This window comes from Tympanuchus pallidicinctus, unplaced genomic scaffold (assembly GCF_026119805.1).
Source record: "Tympanuchus pallidicinctus isolate F22 unplaced genomic scaffold, pur_lepc_1.0 scaffold29, whole genome shotgun sequence".
Taxonomy (NCBI): domain Eukaryota; kingdom Metazoa; phylum Chordata; class Aves; order Galliformes; family Phasianidae; genus Tympanuchus; species Tympanuchus pallidicinctus.
In genome coordinates this window covers 2025175-2044693 of record NW_026294746.1, presented here as the reverse complement: position 1 = coordinate 2044693, position 19519 = coordinate 2025175, and the positions used below count along the sequence as shown (strand labels likewise).

Sequence of the window (19519 nt, the reverse complement as noted above, 5' to 3'; positions counted from 1 at the left end):
GCTGAGAAAAGAAGGCAAAATCTTGATTAATCGCTGATGTAATCCCACTGACTTCACTGCAGTCACACTTGGGATCACTTTGGGATATTGAAGGCTATGTTGATGCTGCAGGATGCTGCACTCACAAGCTTTCTCGTGCATTAGCATTCTGATGTGGTAGAAATTCATGGCATAATACAGCACTGAGAATCTTAAGATAATAAGGAGGCAAAGCTGCCTGCTGTCACCATTGCTAGCTAATTATAGCAGCATGGACAGACTTCCATTGCAGAATTCCATATGCCACATTCATCCAGTGTGACAAATAAATGTTAAAAAGAGAAGACATTTCTGATTTTGGAATCCTCCAACTTTAAGGCTAGATTAAGTAACTGAACGACCATTTGCCTGTTTTAATCATGCAGCTTTCCCTCTTGCTTCTAAGTGTGCATCTGCTGAAATGGGTGGGGTGGAAGTCAGGGAAAGGGCTAACTTTCTTAAGGACCCTGTCATGTCCATCAGTTCATAGCAAAAGAACGAAGACACATTCCTTCCATCGTCTTTCAGCCTATATGGGATTAGAACGCTACGTGCTCCTCGGTACTATTTTGCACTTCATTTGTATTTGTGAAAATGACCGTGTAATAGCAAGACAGAATCTGGCACAGATGAGTCCTCATGTTGTCAACAGAAACAAGCAGTGCTGTTCCCAATTTTTGATGGTATTGCTCCTTATTTATGGGTAGAACGGTCCAACACACACAGCGCTAATATTTAATGCATGAATCAAAGTAAGCATGTCCTCTTCTGAACCAAAGAGGCGGCTTTCACCTTCCCTAGACATTCTTTTTAAACAAACGAATGCAGACAAGTTCCACAGTGTGCTGGGAACCCTTCCAATCACTTTTTCAAATACCCACTGCAAAATGTTAAAAACAATATCACTGCCTTGGTCTTCCTTGCCTGAATAATTTATTTAATGGTCAGAGGCCAATTATACTACATTAACTGTTAATTACACTATTTTAAAGCTGGAAAATCTCCACCAAATTCAAGAGTTATCAGATTTACACCCCTGCATGTCACACAGAGCTGGACTTGTGCTTTGCCTGTTATTTATCAGTTGCCTTATTTGCTTTTAGGTTTATTGGATACAGATGGCATCCCAGGATAGACACAGGCCTTTTAACATGTACACCTATTAGCTTTGAAAAGACTCTTGGTTTATTTAAAATCTCCTGTTGTTTAGACTAGTTCCCAAAAGGCCAAGGCTCAGGATTAAAGGAAATCATTCAGTTCTTAGAATCTCAAAGATTCAAACCCTGAAATCTGTATTGACCTGAAGTCATACTTTCTCCAGTAAGAAATGTGGTTTAAAGAAATCAGGATTGCTGTTTTTTAGTGCTAAAAGTTGTTGGCAAGGAACAAAGAGGGATTCCCCTTGGGTGTGGATTCTATTAGGCTGTGCTTCCATTTGCTTCAGAGGAGAGACCTAGATGTGGAATTGGACTTCCTCAGAGTTAATTCCCAAAGCTGAGAGTTGGATGTAGGTCAGTTTATGGCTTGTTCTGAGACTCAGCTGAGTTTGAAATACTGCAGTTCTCACTGAAGAGTGGAAGCCTCACATATCTTTTTTGTTCTATCCAGGTCATTGCCTCTGAAGGCATAAACACAAGGCGTAATCATAACCTGAGCACAGATTTGTAATATGTGAATCAGGGAAAGGTGCCATTTCCAGGCTTTGCTTTTAAGGAGATAATTCTGAGCCAGTCTTTCTGCATGCAAATTCAGATATTAAGCATGCAAAATAGGCAGAACATGGCTGCTGAGGAACGCGTCCTATATATGACCTGAAGACACATCTTGCACAGCCTGTTTTCCCCCCAGCAGCGTGTATTTTGTTCCAAAATCCTGTTCAATCATCTTCAGAAAACATCTCTAGATTTCTGCTGCTGGAATTGCCATCGTGTGGGCAAGGCAGGGCCCAAGACTCACATCACAGGCTCACGTGCACGTCAGCGAGCTGCAAAACGTGGAGTTATTTCCTAATAAAGGCTCGTTAACAGGGCTGAATCCATGCAGCTTGGATAGCCCTGCATGCCTGTAAGGTGAGGTGCCTGGGGCAGAAGCCTGCAGCCTGCGACTCTTTCTGTGTAACAGCGGCATCCAGTGGGCAAAAAGAGATTCCCTGCAACACGATTGGAAAATCGTTCATGAGAAGTTTGGCTTTGGGCAGGTCTTTATAATGGCAGCATCTGGGATGCTGTGGATTTTCCCTCAGATTTTTGGTCTTTTTGGTCTTTATAAGTTGTAAGCAGTGCCTGTTGTGCAGAGCCCTTTGGAGCTGCAGGGCTCTGGGTAGCATTCACGGGTGAGCAGGAAAAGGAATGGTGCTTTATGGTCATGCTGCCCTATTCCTGAGTGCACGCCGTTATCAACAAACTGATGAGTGTCAGTGTGAGAGAGCGTTTCTGCTCCAGGATCAGGAGATCCACGAGAGCACCTGCAGTGATCTTGCAGGAAAAGCCGTTCTGAGCACCTGCAGAGCCAATAGCACGCCAATGGTGGCGCCGAGTCCCCACATCACCCTTAAAGCGAGCTAACTCGCCCTAAAATCTAACACTTAATCGTTTAAATAAACGCAGCTTGGAGCAAATGCTGACACTCACCACAGACCAAAGCGCGTTCCCGCCCCGCGCAGTTCACCTCAGGCGAGGCGTTGGCGCGCACCCCGAGGCTTGGCGGGCCCGGCCCATGCCGCGGGGCTCCGCGCGCGCTGCCTGACGGGATTTGTAGTCAGCGGCGCCTCCCTGTCGCGGAGCAGCGCTCTCGGAGAACTACATATCCCAGCGTGCCCCGCGGCTGTCAGCGCGGCGGGAGAGGCCTGGGCGGGGCGCGCTGGGGGCCCCGGGGGAGCGGGGTAGAAGAGAGCCACCGCTGCAGCACCCGCGGGGTTGGCCTGGCTCTTCGGCCTGGTAAGAGGGGCGCTGGGAGGGAGCTGCCAGACTGGCAGAGGAGTTCCCTCGGCCGCTCCGCCTCCGGGCTTCGGGTTACCTCAGCGAGGTGTGCGGCTACCTCGCGGCCTGGGCGGCGCCGCGGCCCTGAGGAGCGGCGGAGGGGCTGTGCAGGGCCCGGGGCTGCGGGCGCCTGGCTCGGGGAGCGGGCACGGAGCGCCGCGGGGCTGCCAGGCTGCCGGGGAGGCTTGCGGCCCTATGGGAACCGGCAGCGGGTGCCGCGGATGTGGGGCCGGGGTCGGTGCCCGTCCTGGGCTGCCCTCAGGGTGTGCTGCTGCTGCCGCCTGAGCTCCCGTTTTCTTCTCTCCCCAGGCCGGCGGAGCGGGTCGGCGTCCAGCTCCTGCACCGAGAATGAATGCGGGAAGGGGGCACGAACGCGGCCGTCGATTAGGGACAGCGGCTGTCTGAAGGGCTCTCTGCATTTTGCTGTCTCTCCTCTCTGCCAGGTTTGTGGCCGTTAATTTTCTTCCTTTTTCTTGCACTGGGTTGGGGGTAGGTCAGCTCTCAGTGGCTGCTTTTCTTTCTGCTGCGTTCAGCTACGGCTGAGCCTGTCGTGGGATGGCTCTGCCTGCTCCTGCTGATTTTTTGCTGCTTTTCCTCTGGGTGACCAGTGCTAGCTGCCCCACTAATGTCCCACGCTGTGGACGTGACTGTTCCCTACTCTGAAGCAGGTACTGCAGCCGTGTCCTCACTTGCTACAGAGAAAACTGACTGAAACGTTGCAACTGATCCTGCTAGGCATTTTCTATTGCTGGGCCATATGCTGTGTTATGAATGTAACTCAGAACTGAAGCACATGTGGCTTTTTTTTTTTTTTTTTTTTTTACCCTTTGCATGTTTCTATGATATTTGTCATCTTTTCTGAACTGACAAAGACCAGTGACAGCAGAGGACAAACTTAAGGAGATGCTTCAGCTGTATTGTAAGCAATGTGTGCATTTGGTTTGATTTTCTTGCTGACACTCAACTCTAGAATTTGCTTTCTTGAGTAAGAATTAAATGAGGGCCTCGTTTACTGTAAATAATGCACATCTGTGTCATATTGATTGCAGAAATCTAAAAAAAAAAAAAGGTTTCAATAGCATTGGCAGAGCTAGTGAGCTGCATGCCTTTATGGGATTTGCTTTGTGCTCTGAGTTATAGCTGTCTGCTTTTGTGTCTAGTGCAGCTAACTCCTGCTGGGCCAATGACATTTCCCTTCATGAAGTTCTTCCTGAAGGTGGCCAATTAATATGGCAGTAGATGGCGTATCAGGTGACTCGCGTTGTAGTCCCATAGCTCCTGTTGTTGTGTATTTGGAGTGTAAAGGAACTGCTCTGCCTATTTTATTGTTTTGATTCTTATCAAAATTACTGCTCCATTAGTACTGGAGAGCTCTTCTGCTGCAGAAGGGGCTGGGTGTGTGTTTGTACTTCAGACAGGTAAATAACCAAGGCTGGAATGGGGAGAGGCAAAATCTGCTCAAAAGTGGGCAGATTCTGTTCCTTGGGAAACTTACGGAATTTAAATGTTTTTGTTCCCTCCGTAATGAGAGCTGTAGTTTTGTTTGAAATTTCCAGGAATAGAGAGTGAGTCTCCTAGCCTTTAGACCAGCTGTACGTGGGAAGAAGCAGCAGTGGAGTTGTATCTGTGCTATCAGGACGGTAAATAGCTTGATCTTGGACCTTGATCCACATTCTTCCTTATTTTTTTCTTTATTTGTTTTAATTTTTTTTTGCTTGTGTGACTAATATGGGCCAGATTCTGGAGAACAGAATGAGGATATATGTTCTATTGGCTCTGTCACCCATTCCATCCATAACCGTGGCTCCAGTTTCCATTTGTAAAGCTGTCCTGAGCTGAAAGATAACATCTGTGCTCTTAAAATGTGCAGAATTGTAAGGGAATTGGTGTATGTACTGACCCGCAAACCTTTATTGAGTACCAGGAAGGAAAGTAACAGCTTACTAGTCAATTCGTTCTGCTCCTACGCAGCTGATGTCTCTCTAGCCAAAGGCATGTCAGGATAGATTAGACTTAAACCTTTTGATCTGCTTCCAGTGCACAGAAAGGGCGAGTTGTAGGCTGGAAAATGGCAGGAGTGCAATGTTGACTGTTCTGAAAGCCTGAAGGGGAATCTGGAGGTTGGTAGGATGAGATATCAAGGCTCAGCAGAGGTTCAGATGGCTTTATGCTGCAGCTTGCTCTATGCAGGAAGGTTCTTTTCATTTTAAAACGTTGGAGGAAGTTTTGTTCTTAGGTGGTTTGTGATCCTGTTGAATCACCACTGAGGGCTCCTGAATCTAACAAACCTACAAATAATTATATCACAGAATCATAACAATGTGTTTTCTCCAAGTCACTGCTCAGCCCACTATTCAGCTCCATCAACTTGAGCTCAGTGCTTCCTCCTCCTCTTGATTCTTACTCATGCAGTAATGGCAGTGTTCTGGTTGTTAATGACTTTTTAGGGAGAATAACTGCCGTTCTGGACGGATGAGACAGTTGTGTAAGAAGATGAGAGGACTGTGAATTTTTAAGTTATTGAATCCTTGCTTTCATGGTAAAATAGGATTTGGCAGCTGGTGTGAAGGACATACAAACCTAACTGCTCAGCACCACCAGCTCTGGGCCAGATACTCTTGCCTCTGAGAAATATATCAGACCAATGACTGAGTGAGAGCATAAACAAGATGGGAAGAAAGGAGCGATTTCTGGACTTTGGGATATGTTTTTGTGTGGTTCTGCATTTTGAGGTGGTTGAAAATAGGGCTGGGAAGGAGTTTCATGAGGTGACTGAGCCCATGCTTTGCTACAAGGCACGGTTACATCTGAGCCATTCCTAATAGACGAGTTGAGCTTGTTCTGTAAGTAGTGGAGATTTTTCAGTTTCCCTGGATGAGTTGTATTTGGTTTTATGAAATATGCTATTGAGGAAAAAGCGGATTTTGCTCAGCTACTGAGCTTTTCAAGGCTTTAGGCAGCAATCTGCAAGCTGTCAGGTCCAATTAAAGCAAGTGGCTGGAGCTGATATGTTTTTCTCCCTCCTGGAGAGAGCACAGTTCATCAAAAGCCAGAAGGAAATTTCATCAGGCTCATGAGCAATTATCTTATGGGATGTAATAAGAGATGCACTAGATGCCCAGTGTGAACTTTCACTTATAATCACTCCTAATTCTCCAATGAGCAGATGAGCACTGATCCTACCAATTTGAAGCCTGAAGTTTTTGTGTTCAGTGGAGAGAAATTGTTTTGTGGAATTTAGCTGATGGTGACACACAGCTCTGAATGTCAGGCACGCCTGACTTGACAGAAGATCTTCCACCTCTCTGTGGTACACTGCAGCACCTATTGCGGGAAGCAGTGACAGCTGTTGATTTTTGGTTGACCTGTGGTGTCTCCTGGAGATTCTTTTCTCATTTGTAGGGGCTAAAGTAAATATTGACCTACTTGCAACTCTTGTTTCCATCAGTGTAGTATGTTAGTCAACATTGAGCTGATTCATTAAGAATACTGCTGTATATCTGCTGCTGGTGATAGGTGGTGTGGCTCACTCTGTCACTTTCTTTTTCACTCATTATTTCACACTAAGGAAATTGGATCCTTTTGGATTGAGGTGATGCAGATAAGTGCTTGGTTTTCAAGGCAAGGAGTCAAGCTTCCTTAGAAGGATTTGCACAAAATTACTGTTATTGAGCAAAACATTAACAAAGCTGCTGCTGCTTTTAAGCCAGTATCCTTTATCTGGCTGGAAGAATAAACAATAAATTGGCATGATGACCACAGAGAGCATTGCTCTTACAGCAGTGAAAGGAAAGGCAACGTTCTCATCTCACCATAACAGCTAGAATACAATCAGTATGAACTGAATGCAGAGTTCAGCTTAGACAGAAGGATCACCAGGCTGGTGTCTGTAAAGGACAAGTGTGGATTGCAGAGGTGAAATGCAGTCAGTGGGACTGTCCTTAAGCACATTGCCTAGCAAGTTATTTTTAGTGTTTCCTCGCCCTGTGTCCCAGTATTTCAGGATGCACGCTTGCTCTTCCACAAAACAATTACAGTGAAGTTGAAATGACAAGATGTTAATCCTTGAGCAAAGGCATATTAATGACCTGCTTTGTTCTGTTTATGTAATACAGTTAAATATACTTTGGGAGCAGGTGAGGCATGAGGTATGGAAATGGTTTGACCTCACTCGGGCTTTTTCATGGTTGATAGGTTTTAAAAAGCAGCTACCCTATTTTTAATTTTTCTTTCTGCTGAGAATAGCCTTTCAGTAAGGATGGCTTCATTTAGCTGATAGTGATACTTTACCCACGGAAGCATCATCTGCTCTTCTCTTCTGCTCTGTGCCAGCGATGCCATTTTGCAAAACTTGGATTAAACAGCAATGCTGTCAGCGCAAGGAAGAATATCCTGATCTGTGGTGAGCTGTGAAATGAGGTGTTGTCGAGGCCTTGTGGCTTAGCAGTGCGGTATTAAGCTGTGTGCTTCAGCCAGTTCTGCAAACCCTTTTGGTGGGCTAAGCAGGAATTTGATGAATTTAGTCTAGTTCCTGCTGGTTAAATTTGCTATGTAGCAGCTGAGATGGTGCCACGGTTCTAATCCAGAAGATCTGGTGGTGCTGGGGCAGCTCGCAGCTTGTGTCTCCTGAGCTGTGGTCAGGCACTGTGATATTTCTTGGCTCTCTCTGCCCTCTTTGTCTGAGCCACTGAAGATCAGGACTTGGAAACTGCCTTCTCAAAGTGGGGCTGCATTACACTTCAGTAACATACAGAGCAGTGTTGGGTGAGAGAGATGCAGCGTTCACTGCCTTCACCTCCAGCGTTGCCTCTGTTGCCTTAAGCTTTCTTTCATCTCCCAGGATATAAACAAAGCCAAATCCTTTGCAAACTGTATTTCAATTGGAGTGTGCTCACTGTCTTGGCCATCTGTTCACTGCCCTTACCAGTAGGGCTTGAAAAGTAGAAGAACCACTCTGTTACAGTGCAGGAAGAATATGCCTCGTGCTTTCTGTTGGTTCCTGGTAAGATGAGTGTGGTTTCAGCCTGCTCCATTGAAATTCTGCTTAGCTACCAATTTATGCTAGAGCATGGTTGTTCTGAGATCAGCCTATAGCAAAATTAAGCTGAATCAGATGGCTGACTTAAAGAGAAGCATTGCTATCAGGATTGAACCCATCCCTGTTTTTCTTTAGTCTGGTATCACTGATGTTTTTTTTATGACTTGGAAGTGGTTGGCTTTGATCTACTGAACTTTTTCTGTGATCTGCAAAATGTGCTTCCTGCAAACAGGGCAGTTCAACTCCTGCTTGCCGAACTTTGCAGCTCCGCCCCATCCTTTAGTCTCAGTGGATAAACAAGACCTGATCTGACAGTGCTGCTCTTTGTGCGAGTGTGAGCTGTGGAATGAGATCTGGAAAACAATAAACAATGACATGAGGCTGGCTGAGTGCTTTTCCACATCAAGAAGAGGGCCTGGTGCTGTGTTATAAGGCAGTGTTACAACCCAGTGTTTGTAAATTAATAAGGCATTGTAACAGCCATTCTGAAAGCAAAACATCTTTCTAATGTATTACAATTTAGTATTAGCCATTATACCAGAGATATACTTGTGGGTTATTAGGGTTTTATTTGACCCTGTCAGTAGTAGTATGGAAGCTGGTTGGAAACAAGAGACTGAGCTGAGATAGTAAATGTGGCTCTGAAGAAATGGGAGAGAATTAGAACATGTATTTCCATATGGGGCTCAGTATGAACAGACTGTGTAAGAGCAGAACTTTGCAGAAGGTAAAAAGAGAAGACCCAAAGAGAGTGACTTGCAAGTGGTAGAGCTGGGTATTGAACTGGTGTGAATTGAGGTTGTGTCAAATGAAATACCCTGGAAGAATCCAAAGTCTCTGACCAGAGATGGGAGCTGGAGAGCAGGGAGGTGAGGAGCCGGGGGCCAGGGCAGTCATTGCACAGTGCAGCACACCTGGGGCACTGCCACGGCTGCAGCAATGGGGCTGATGGCTGCTGGGCTCACCTGGGAGCTGGGAGGAGATGAAAGCTGTGAGGTGCTCTGTGTGCCCTGCTAAGCCATAAAGGGTCATTCCCACTGTGTTGGGAATAGATCCTTCTGGGCCTGGCCTGCATGCTGCTGTTCTTGCATAGAATCCCAGTGAAATGACTGAAGTTACAGTGTGCATCTCCTGGAGCCCTGTTGTTGAGTTGTCTCCTGAAGAATGGTCAGCACCATTTTGGTTACTTGCTTGTGCTGCAGTACAGTTACCTGGGATTGCTGCTGATGCAGGCAGTGTTGATGTGCTCTGTTCCAGGCTGTCTGTATTACATGTCTGTAAACATTTGGTGAGGTTTGCCCAGTCTGCACTGAGATGACGAAGGATAAAGCAAGTGACTTTTGTCTTGTCATCACAAAAATAACTGCAAGCCACTGAGGCCTGTCATGTGAACAGCATCTTTTCTTCCTGAGAGAGATGAGTTGAGGACCAAAAAGCAAAACACAAACTAAGCATTTGCTAATAAAACTCCCAGCTGCAATCTTGCTGGGACACTTTTGTTCCACTGGTTAAGGCCTTATCAGCACTGACCCAAAAGGGTCATTGTCCTATCAGTGCTCTGTAAATGTTTGCATATCTTTTCTCTGATTGCTGCCACTTGCAGCTATTGATTGTTATGACTCTGTTACACCTGTAATCATTTCAACTCTTTCTGATGCTTTTCAGTGGAGCAGCCCATCAGCATGAACTCACTGTGCTGCTGAGGCTCCTTCTGCCTGCTCTGTTTCACAGAGAGTGAAAGGCCATGGAGACAGCTGAGACACAAGTTCACTTCCAGTTGCTGCAAGCCGATTTGATAAACTCAAGCCCATGGTTAGTGGTTTTTGTTGCTGCTGTTTCACTCTTCTATGAGAACAGAACTCAGGGTGCTGTTATGGGCTTCAAAGCAGGATGTAAAACTCCTTGGATCCGCTTCTAATTAAAATAAGCTTCTTTACCCATCTCTTAGTTGTGCTGAGGATGCAAAAGCTTAAGTTTTCTTACACATTGCATGGTAAAAGGTTATGGGGAAGAGTGGGTCTGTGGCTATGTGGCACAGTGGCTCCATGAGCACAGTGCAAACAGATAGTGAGCTCTGGGCGGTGCTGATGTGCCTGGTTTTGTCAGGCAGAGGACAGACTGTTTTCTCCTGGTTATGTTATTTTATGGTATTTGATGTCCCTGACTGGATGAAATTTATGGATGAAACCTTGGCGCCTGCAGGAGCTGCCCAGGCCCCTGGGGTTCACCAAGGGGAGGATTTCACCCTCAACTGCTGAGCTCTGTGCCTGCTGTTCCCACATACCGTTGGAGCCCTCGTTTGGATGAAATAGGAAATGTTTGTCTTTTTTACCTTTTTTGTTCATCTCAGGTCTGAAGGAAGAAGAGATGGTACAAATCTCATGAGGCTTTAGTTTCATAAAAGCGATGAATACTGGTGTGCTTCAAACTCAGCAATATTGCATCCACCTCCACAAAGGGATTGGAGATGAAAGTGCTGCCCGAGGCGTCTGTTTGTAATGATTAGAACTGAAGATGCCACGAAGTTCACAAGGACATCTGCTTTTGGTGCTGCTTGCGTGAGAGGTGTTGGGATGTCACAGCGATGTGCAGCAGAAAAAGCCTGAAGCTAGAGAGATGCTATGGCTGAACAGAAATCAGGCTCTCTGCATGTTAGAAACTCGATTTTTGCATCAAATTACTCCTCCATACATTTAAAAGGGGATGTTTGGCTGGAGGAAGAGTTTATTTTTAGGCCTCAGTGGTTTCGCTTGCTTTATTGGTAGGCGGTAGTGTTAACTGCATGTCACATGGCACAGAGCTGCAGCTGCGTCTGAGTACATGTCCTAGCAGCTCATCAGCTGCTTGTCAGCCCGGGCTGAGCTGTCTCTGTGCTGTGGCACTTGCTGAGATTGGCTGCACGTTTGGAAGTGGCAAAGTTTGGCTCTTGGCACTCTGTGCTTCTGTTGCTTGCGAGTTTTGATTTTGTCGTTTGCTTTTTTTCATATTTCAGGAAACTGGGGATGTTACACGTGTCTTTGGGTCTTCCTGTCGAGCTAAAAGGTTGTTAGAGCAGATTGTTCCAGAAGTCTGAGCAGCAGCTCTGGCCTTCAATCTTGAAAGCTGTATTCTTCTGTTTTCTTCTAGTGAAGAGATCTGTGAAGCTATAAGCTGGGCTTTGACAATCAATTTGATTGACTTGAAAGTTGTGGATGTGCTGCATCCATGTGCTGTTCACCTCATTTACTGATTGTCATGGCAACAGTAGGAAAGGCTGTCCTGAGCTGCTACTGATCCCCGTCTGCAGTGCACATCTGCTGCCCCCCCTCTTGTTCCTGCTGTAGGTAGCGCTGGTAAATGGCAGCACAGGTGCTCATACCCCTCACACCCAGTGCTCTGCAATGAATCTTTGGCTTTTTATGCAGATGATTCTGTGCCTGAATGGTCTGAGTAGTTTACACATCCTTCCCATGTGTGTTAAAGCTGCAAGGTGCCTGTTAAAATAAAATGCAGATTTTTCTATTCAGCAGGTCAGACCTATTCTGGAGCCTGGGTCATTTGTGGGGCTGGGGGGGGGAATTTCTTGCATTTATGTATTGAATTACTTTTGCAGGGTTGGTGTTAAGTTTACCCTAATACTATGAAGAAGCATGACTTCTGATTTGCTCACCAAATGCAGCTGTCATTTTAAAATCACCAGCTGAACTGCAGTTAATATAAATGGAAGGTAGTCAGATGTATCTCAGTAATGTCATTTCTTTACTCTGCGTTTCTTTTGATGGTGATTACAGCAGGGTGGGGTGGATACTTCAAGGTGGGATTGGAGTTGTTTGCATTTAGGAAGTGGAATCTAGAAAACCTCCTGGCCTGCTAATTGAACTGCTAATGAGTTTGTGTACCGAGGGTAAGACCTGGAATAGCATCTGCTTGCCTTGGTACAGAAGTTGTTGCTGTGATGCATTGGATGACGTCACTTAATTTTGTGTTGTCTTTGTAGGTGTGCTAAAAATGCAGCAGATGATGCTGGGTGCGTTGCTGTTGATGCTGTCCATCTCCAAGGCCCCTTCCATGAAGGAGTTCTGAGGGTTGTTGTGCAGAGCAATGGACTTGGACCCCTATGCCAGCATGCAGGTTGGGATGCGGGTAGTTCGTGGAGTGGACTGGAAGTGGGGCAGCCAGGACAGCGGTGAAGGGAACGTTGGGACTGTGGTTGAGATTGGTCGGACAGGCAGCCCCACCACCCCGGATAAGACTGTGGTCGTGCAGTGGGATCAAGGCAACAGAACCAACTATCGGACTGGGTTTCAAGGAGCTTACGACCTTCTTCTGTATGATAACGCACAAATAGGTAAGTGTGGCACAGAAATGAGCACAAACTCTAGTGCTGTAAAGCCATCTGTAGCAGGTGTGTCACTTGCCTCACGTGCTAGCTGGCATGTGAGCTTTTTGCCACTGTTTGTGGACTGATGTTGAGCAGCAGTGAGATACAGAGCTTTTTTCCCCCTTAAAATATGCTCCTATGGTTCTAACAGCCCTTGTCAGCCTGGTTTCTGTGAAGTTCATGTCGAGTTACATTCCTTTTTGTGTGCTAGGCGTCCGCCATCCCAACATCATCTGTGACTGCTGCAAGAAGCATGGCATACGAGGGATGCGCTGGAAGTGCAAGATGTGCTTCGACTATGACCTGTGCACACAGTGTTACATGAACAACAAGCACGATCTGTCGCATGCCTTTGAGCGCTATGAGACGGCGCACTCGCAGCCGTAAGTGATGCTTTAGGGGGAGGCCCACTGGCTGGGTGGTGTGCTGTCTCTGGAGATAGTCTCTGAGCTTTAAGGCTTCTGTTTATCCACCAGATTAGGCCGTTTCCTGAGCTTGTGTTAATATCACAATCCAGGCAGATCCTATTGGGAAATGAGCGTCATGATTTCCACTGTGTGTTTAGTGGAAATATGAGTATATTTTTGACTCAGTATTATAGCTAACTCTAGGTGGTTGCACAGGGGTGTCTGTTTGCTTCTGCTGTTTGAGTTCTAAACTCAAGAAAATCTGTGAGGTGCTGCAACTTTGGGCTGAACAGTGTTTAGGGATGAACACCTCAGTGTACTATTGTAATTTAAAAAAAATTTTTTTAGAGAGGGAAATTGCTGGGCAAGTTTGCTAGGTGATTTTTTTTTTTCCTCAGAACTCATCCTTTGCTGAAATTATTTCATTTTCTGAGTAACTTGGATGGCAAAAGATGTAAATAAAACTTGAAAAGAAAATTTGCTTTGTATCTGACCTTATCCAGGATGCTGTTTAAATTAGGTAGTATGCTGCTTGCTGTCAGTGTGAGAAGAGAGTGTGGAAGGCTGCCAGTAAACTTGCCAGACCTAGTATTGTCCTGTGTGACTTGTCTGACTTTGCCAGTACACTGCAGCACCGCTCTGGAATATTGGCTGTGAATCATCTAAGCACTGCTGGGCTCTCTGGAGGTGATTTTTCACTAAAACATTGCTGTATGTTAGCAGGAACTATCAGGCAACTAATAAAAATAATTAAGAAAACAATCCCCAAAGCTACAAAACACATGGGGGACACAGTGTGAGCCTGTCAGATGCCAGAATGGGTTCTGGGAGACTTGGTGAAGGGGAGAGTAAAAAGCAGAGGTGGGTGTAACTCTGTTAGGTGACATCTTTCCTGACTTTCTAAGTGGCAGGTGTTGAGTGTAGCTGTGCTGGGGGGCAGAATTGAGAAATCCAGGATGAGGAAGCTTCTGTTTATGGAAAGCTGCAGTTTCAAAGATGAATGAAAGGTGCAGGTTGTTATTCTTGGCAGTCACTAAGCTTTTGGAGAAACTGTTTGGGCAGAAGTGCTCTTTGTTACACATATTTGACTGAGCTGGATGGTGGAACACTGCGCTGTAACTGCAATGCGTGTGGGCTTTGTGCAGGAGCTTTCATACAGGGAGCTCCTCCTAAACCAGTTTTACTCAGAAATTACTCTGTGTGGAAGCAGGAAGGAAGAACACCTTTGTTTTAATGCAGAAACAATTCTGTGATTTGTTGGTCAGGTGTTCATAGATTGCATTAGGAATTGAATGTTCTGGCTTAAAAAAATATGTATATACATGAAACGAACAGCAGTGCTGGTAGGGATGATCACACTTGAGCAATGCTGTGAGGTCTGAGCTGCAAAGACACATTGCCCTAGGCAGTGCAGCATCCTTTTCGAAGAACAAAAATTGCTTGCTTATGAATCACTGAGGCCTCAGTGTTGTGGAGAGACTATTGCTTAGATCATTCATCTCTTGGTTTTTTTTGCTCAATAAAGTAGAAGTGAGAGCCTTTGGCAGCTCCCCAAGGGCTTAAAAAAAAAAAAAGCTGCATATTTAAAAGCAAGGTAACTGCTGTATGAGTTTGGCTTTTCTTGTGGTGTTCTTGTCACCTGCAGTTGTTTGAATGACTCTGAAATACAGCAGAGAGATCTCTTAGATTTCAGTAACCATGATCTTATGGTTACTGAAATGAGGACATGAACAACCTCAAGCACAGTGATAGGAAGGCAAGAACTTTGGCAGAACAGCTGCAGGGATGGCAGTGTGATGGCCTTGTGCACTGAGCTGCTGCCACCTGCACTGTCACTGCCATCCCTACCACATGACACCTGTGCAGCTAAACATAGGCATGACCAACAAGTACCTGTTTGTAGCAGCTCACTAATCCTAGGATGTTAAGAGGCCTTAAGTCCAGACAGACACTGCAGAGCATTGCCAATTAGTTTTCTAAAGAGGTTTTGAAGACACTTTTACCTGAAAGCTATTTTGGGTCTTAAATGACCTACTTTGAACTGCTGGTGGCAGGAATTGGTTTTGTAGATTTTGCCATTTGAATTTCTTTTCCTGACGTCTGCCAATTGCTGGCATTCTTTATTGATCTTATTTGATTTGCAACTTATGACTGTTAATTCTGAGAGTGGCTCTCTTTCTCAATTTAAATGGCTGGATGACTCAATTTCACTGCTTTTTTTAAAAATGATCTTTTATCCACTTGCTGAATTTTATATGCTTAATAATTGGAAGGTAAGTCAGGCTCTGTAAGCAAGATAGCAAAACAAAACTCACCAGGTTTTGTCCTGTCTAGCTCACCACTTGGACTGCTAACTCAGACCCATTAAAAGAGCAAGTGTGTGCACTGAAGGCAGCTTTAGCAGCCCACTCTTCATTCCTTCTATGTTCATTTATAATGAAAGCCTGAGCTAATACTGGAGCTGAGTGACAGCTGTTGGGTATTTCATTACTAGACAGTCAAGGGGATGCATGTTTGTTTACTGTGGCAGCCTCTTCAAGGTGTGTTATTTATGCCGTGTCACAGAGGACAAGAAACTTTGGTGTGTAACATTCAGCTGAATCTGACCATTGCTTGGTCAGTTTGTTTCCTAATCTGTTTTTTAATGTTTAAGTATGATTTTATTTATATGAATTTATTTATAGTCTTATTAATGAATGAGTAGAATTTTAGCTTTAAAAAGAACATGATTTAGCAGATAAACAGAGGCCTCAGACTTGCAGCTAGTTTTGTGCAGACTGTGCCTTGAGGTGGCAATAGGATTGGAAATGGAAAATGGAAATTCTTGGTGAAGACAGTTCTTGAAATAGGTTTGTGTGATCCTGATCCCTCAGACAGCATCCTTGTCTTAGCCTGATTCATGCAGGAGCAGTCGGCACCCGTTTGCCATCTGTCAGAGCATCCTTTATCCTTTGCTGGAAGTGCTTCAGGAAAGCACTGTTAGGGAGGATTAGAGAATCTGCAATTTCCTATGCTGGTGTCAGTTTTACCTGTTGGTTCTGCAGGATCTTTATGCTTTTTTTATACAGTCTAGAGGAAGTGTGGGTGTGCACCCTCTCTTTCTCTGAAGATATGGGATGGTCCAATTAACACAGTACTAATGGCCTGCTACCTCACAAAGTAACCATAAGCTGAGCCTGGTAGGAAGCAGCTACAACTTCTGCAGGGTCTTAAATTGCTACTGCAGATTGAAAGCAGCCTGTTTAAATTTCTGTAAGTGAGTTGTTTAGGTCTTAAACTTCTATCTGTAAAGCCTGGATGATGCCATTTTCCTAGCATAGCTCTCAGTGATGTGGGAGGCTGTGTAAACACCTCAGTGGAAATTGAGCACAGGCAGAGTATCAGCAGGGGGTGGTTCCCAGCGAGCTGAAGAGATGAATAGCTTCATTCTGTACAGAGCACGTTCCCAAGTGTCTTCTGGACTCCACAGTAATTTAATATCATTGGAATTTGTAGGACAGAAATGACTGCAGACTTTGAATGGCTGTAATAATTAAAATTGTTATTAAAGGCAATATTGCAGTCATTAAATTTTGTCCCTTGGGTTTTTCTGCAACACGCTGATAACTTTGGCTCTTGTCCAGCATTTGGAGGAAAACATGCTGAATTTAATTAAAACTTAAGATGTGTTGGCTCAGGGCATCTGGACCTTGTATCATTCTTCTGAGCTGCTGGTCAGCAGCGTGGTTCAAGACACGGTCAGCATTGTAGTGGGACCAGGGGAGGCAGCAGTTATGGTGAGCTGCCTCTAACATTTATGTGGAATTGGGAGTGGAGCTTCTTACATGGAGATGGTGTTGCCCTGCTGTCATTTGTTTTAGAGAGCTTCAGGGTAGCTGGGTTAAAGCTGGGGATCTCTTAGCACAAAAGATAGGCCCTGCTCAGGCAAGCTGAGTAGAAGCAGAGAAAATGGAAGAGTTCTTGTCCCTGTTTCAGGACAGGGATGTAGAGGTATGGCATGATGTGGTCAAAGCTGGTGGCAGAACAGGAACTGCATTGAGCTCTTGTGCACTGGTATTTTCTCTCTTGCTTCCTACTGTCATTTCAAGGCAGTGAAAACAGCATGTTGTACCTCAGCTGTTTCAGTCGTAATACACAAATCCATGCTGGTTTTGAAACCAGTCTGTAGCAATTTATCCCTTCTTAAGGCGCAGACCTGACACAACCATTCAAAAAAATGGTCTTTATCTTCCCCATGTAGAGCTACAGTCTGGACAATGTAAAATAAATTACTGGAAGAACATGTGGATATAATCTCCCTCTTTTTAATTACACTAGGATGCAAAGGGTTGTAAAGCACAGGTAGGAGATATGTTAGCAAGTTAAGAAAGGTAAAAGACTTAGGCTTTTGATGGATAAGTAAACAACGAGTTCAAGCATAAGCTTTTTATCCTTCTGAGTCTCCACCTTCTCTCTGGAGGCATTAGATGGGAAATGAACACAGTATTCTGAGGCCAGCCCTATTCCTGGTAGGCTCCCCCCCTTGCCCTGCAGAGCAGCTGCTGTGGCTGGGAGTTGCTGGGAACCTGTCAGGACGAGATGGAGAGTGAAGGGTATGGATTGCAGCACCTCTGCAGTCACCTAGAAAAGCAGATTGTATCCTAGGAGACCGAACCAAGCAGGTCTGTGAGAGCTTTAGTGACTTGGTATCCTACAAAAAGCTTTCTGCTAAGGAACAGAAACTAGGAACAGCACGCAGAAAGACCAGCAGAGGAGTTGCTGTAACACTATGGGAATTGGAAGCTGCTTTAACAGGACGTCAGACCCCCTGTTTACTATCACGTAGGTAGTTCTGTTTTTTTCCTTAAGATCAGTGTGTATGCTTGAGATGCAGACTGCTGGGTAGATAAAGGTCTTTGTTATCCTGGAAACAAAACAGTCTAGCCATAACACTACTCTAATCTGCTCTGCTTTTCAGAAAGTGAATTAGGCTGTGCAGTCTGCAGCTTAAGTTATGAAATGTGCTGAAGTCCTCGCAACTGAGCTAAGAGACTGCTTGAGCCATTAAAGCTTTCATGCAGTGTACACTCTAGTAACACCCACAGACATTGCCCTAAAGTCACGGTGGGGCTTTCGGGCTGCTGAAACTCAGTTTATTGCTCACTGGTTGTCTTTCTGCTATCGATGCAACAGTACCTAAGAGTTCTGACCTTCCTGGTGAGACCAACTTGTAGCAAAGTCTCCATTATTTTTTTTAATTGCTTTCTTTCATGCTTTACATGTCTTTCAGAACTCAAGCTTTGTTGTAAGCATGGACCAGATCTTGATGAAGTCTAAGTAGTGATAATAAACTTGCTTTGTCTTATTTTGTTTTTCAGAGTCCTAGTGAGTCCTCGACAGAATCTGACTCGCATCACGTTAAAAGGGACTTTCCAGGGGGCTAAAGTAGTCCGTGGCCCAGACTGGGAATGGGGTAACCAGGATGGTAAGCTGCTTTTGAGATGTCCTATAAAAAGACTGTTAGACTTTTTTCCCCTTCTCTTTGTTTGTGCCATATTGCTAATTGAAAATGCGTGTGCTGAGCAGTAGCTCTTAGGGGAACTGTTCAGATGATGCAGGCCTCTGTTCTTTAGTAAATTAAATATTATTTATTGTATTTGTTTAGAAGTGCATCTGTGACATAGACTCTATGCATTCACGCAGGGTGTGGGAGGGAAGTTTTGCTGTTCCCATGTTATAGATGTGAATACTCATGGGATCCATCCTGGAAGATCTTATATAGAACTGTAAATGTACACCATGTTGCAAAGAAATAAAGACCTATCCTCTCCTGAAAAAGCTTCCACTCAGTGGGAATTAGGGTTTGTCTGACTTTGTGTATGGTGTTCCCTTTTCCCTTGGAAGGCTCTGGAATATTCTTATTTGGACACTACAGACTGTTTGTCGTCACTGTTCTGAAGTGTGATGTGGAGCACTAATGAAGAATTTCTGCTGTTGTTGCTGGAGAATGGTTTATATTTTTGTGTGTGAACTGTAACTTTGGGCTGAAAATGCTTGGTATAATGACTGTAACTCACTGATAGCAATTTCTGTGTAGTGCTTTAAGATTATGACAGTTGTACTGTGTGTTTCTGCTCTGAGTTTTGTACATACTGTCCTGTTGACAGCTTCTTTTTTCTCTTGATAATGAAGTTGTAAGTCCAAAGGTTCCGCTATTTATTGCAGCTCTGTGGTTCAGTGGAGGATGTGATTACTTGTGGAGTCTGAGAGCAAAAGAGGCTTATGCTCAGTCCAGCTTATCCATCATTTTGAGATCAGATCAACATTTACATGTCTGAGACTTGTGTTGGTTGCGATGGTCATGACCTGAAAGCAGTGCTGCGTGCAAAACAAGTGAGAGGAAATAGAAGGCCAGGTGCTCAACTGTTCTCCATTGATGCTGCCTCTTCTTTGACCTGTCCCCATCCACATGCTGTTTGCTGCTCAGAACTTAGCTTCCTGATAGCAGAGCAGTTTCCATTTAAGGAAGGAACATATAAGCAGTGATAATACGTGGCCTTGTAAACTCTAACACAGGGTCCTGCTAAGCATTTGTATTTATTACCATGGCCTTGTGTGTCTGTGCTAAAAACAGTAGCATCTAGTTGAGGACTCTGAATGAATGATCTTTTATTTGCATGTGGCTTTTAAATAATTCTGTTGCCTGAAGCTGATTGCTTTTTAGTGTTGACTGCGAAAC

At 44.8% G+C, this 19519-nt stretch overlaps 1 protein-coding gene across 1 annotated transcript in view; it reads left to right on the top strand.

Moving 5' to 3' along the window:
- Positions 1–3255: 3255 nt before the first annotated feature.
- The window catches only part of MIB2 (MIB E3 ubiquitin protein ligase 2), a 31362-nt gene continuing 15098 nt past the window's right edge, over positions 3256–19519 (top strand). Inside the window, exons 1-4 of the mRNA XM_052691906.1 lie at positions 3256–3439; positions 12011–12361; positions 12606–12777; positions 18159–18265. Of these exons, the coding sequence (XP_052547866.1) occupies positions 12115–12361; positions 12606–12777; positions 18159–18265 (526 nt within the window). The 5' untranslated portion in view covers positions 3256–3439; positions 12011–12114. The remainder of the gene's footprint in view (positions 3440–12010; positions 12362–12605; positions 12778–18158; positions 18266–19519) is intronic.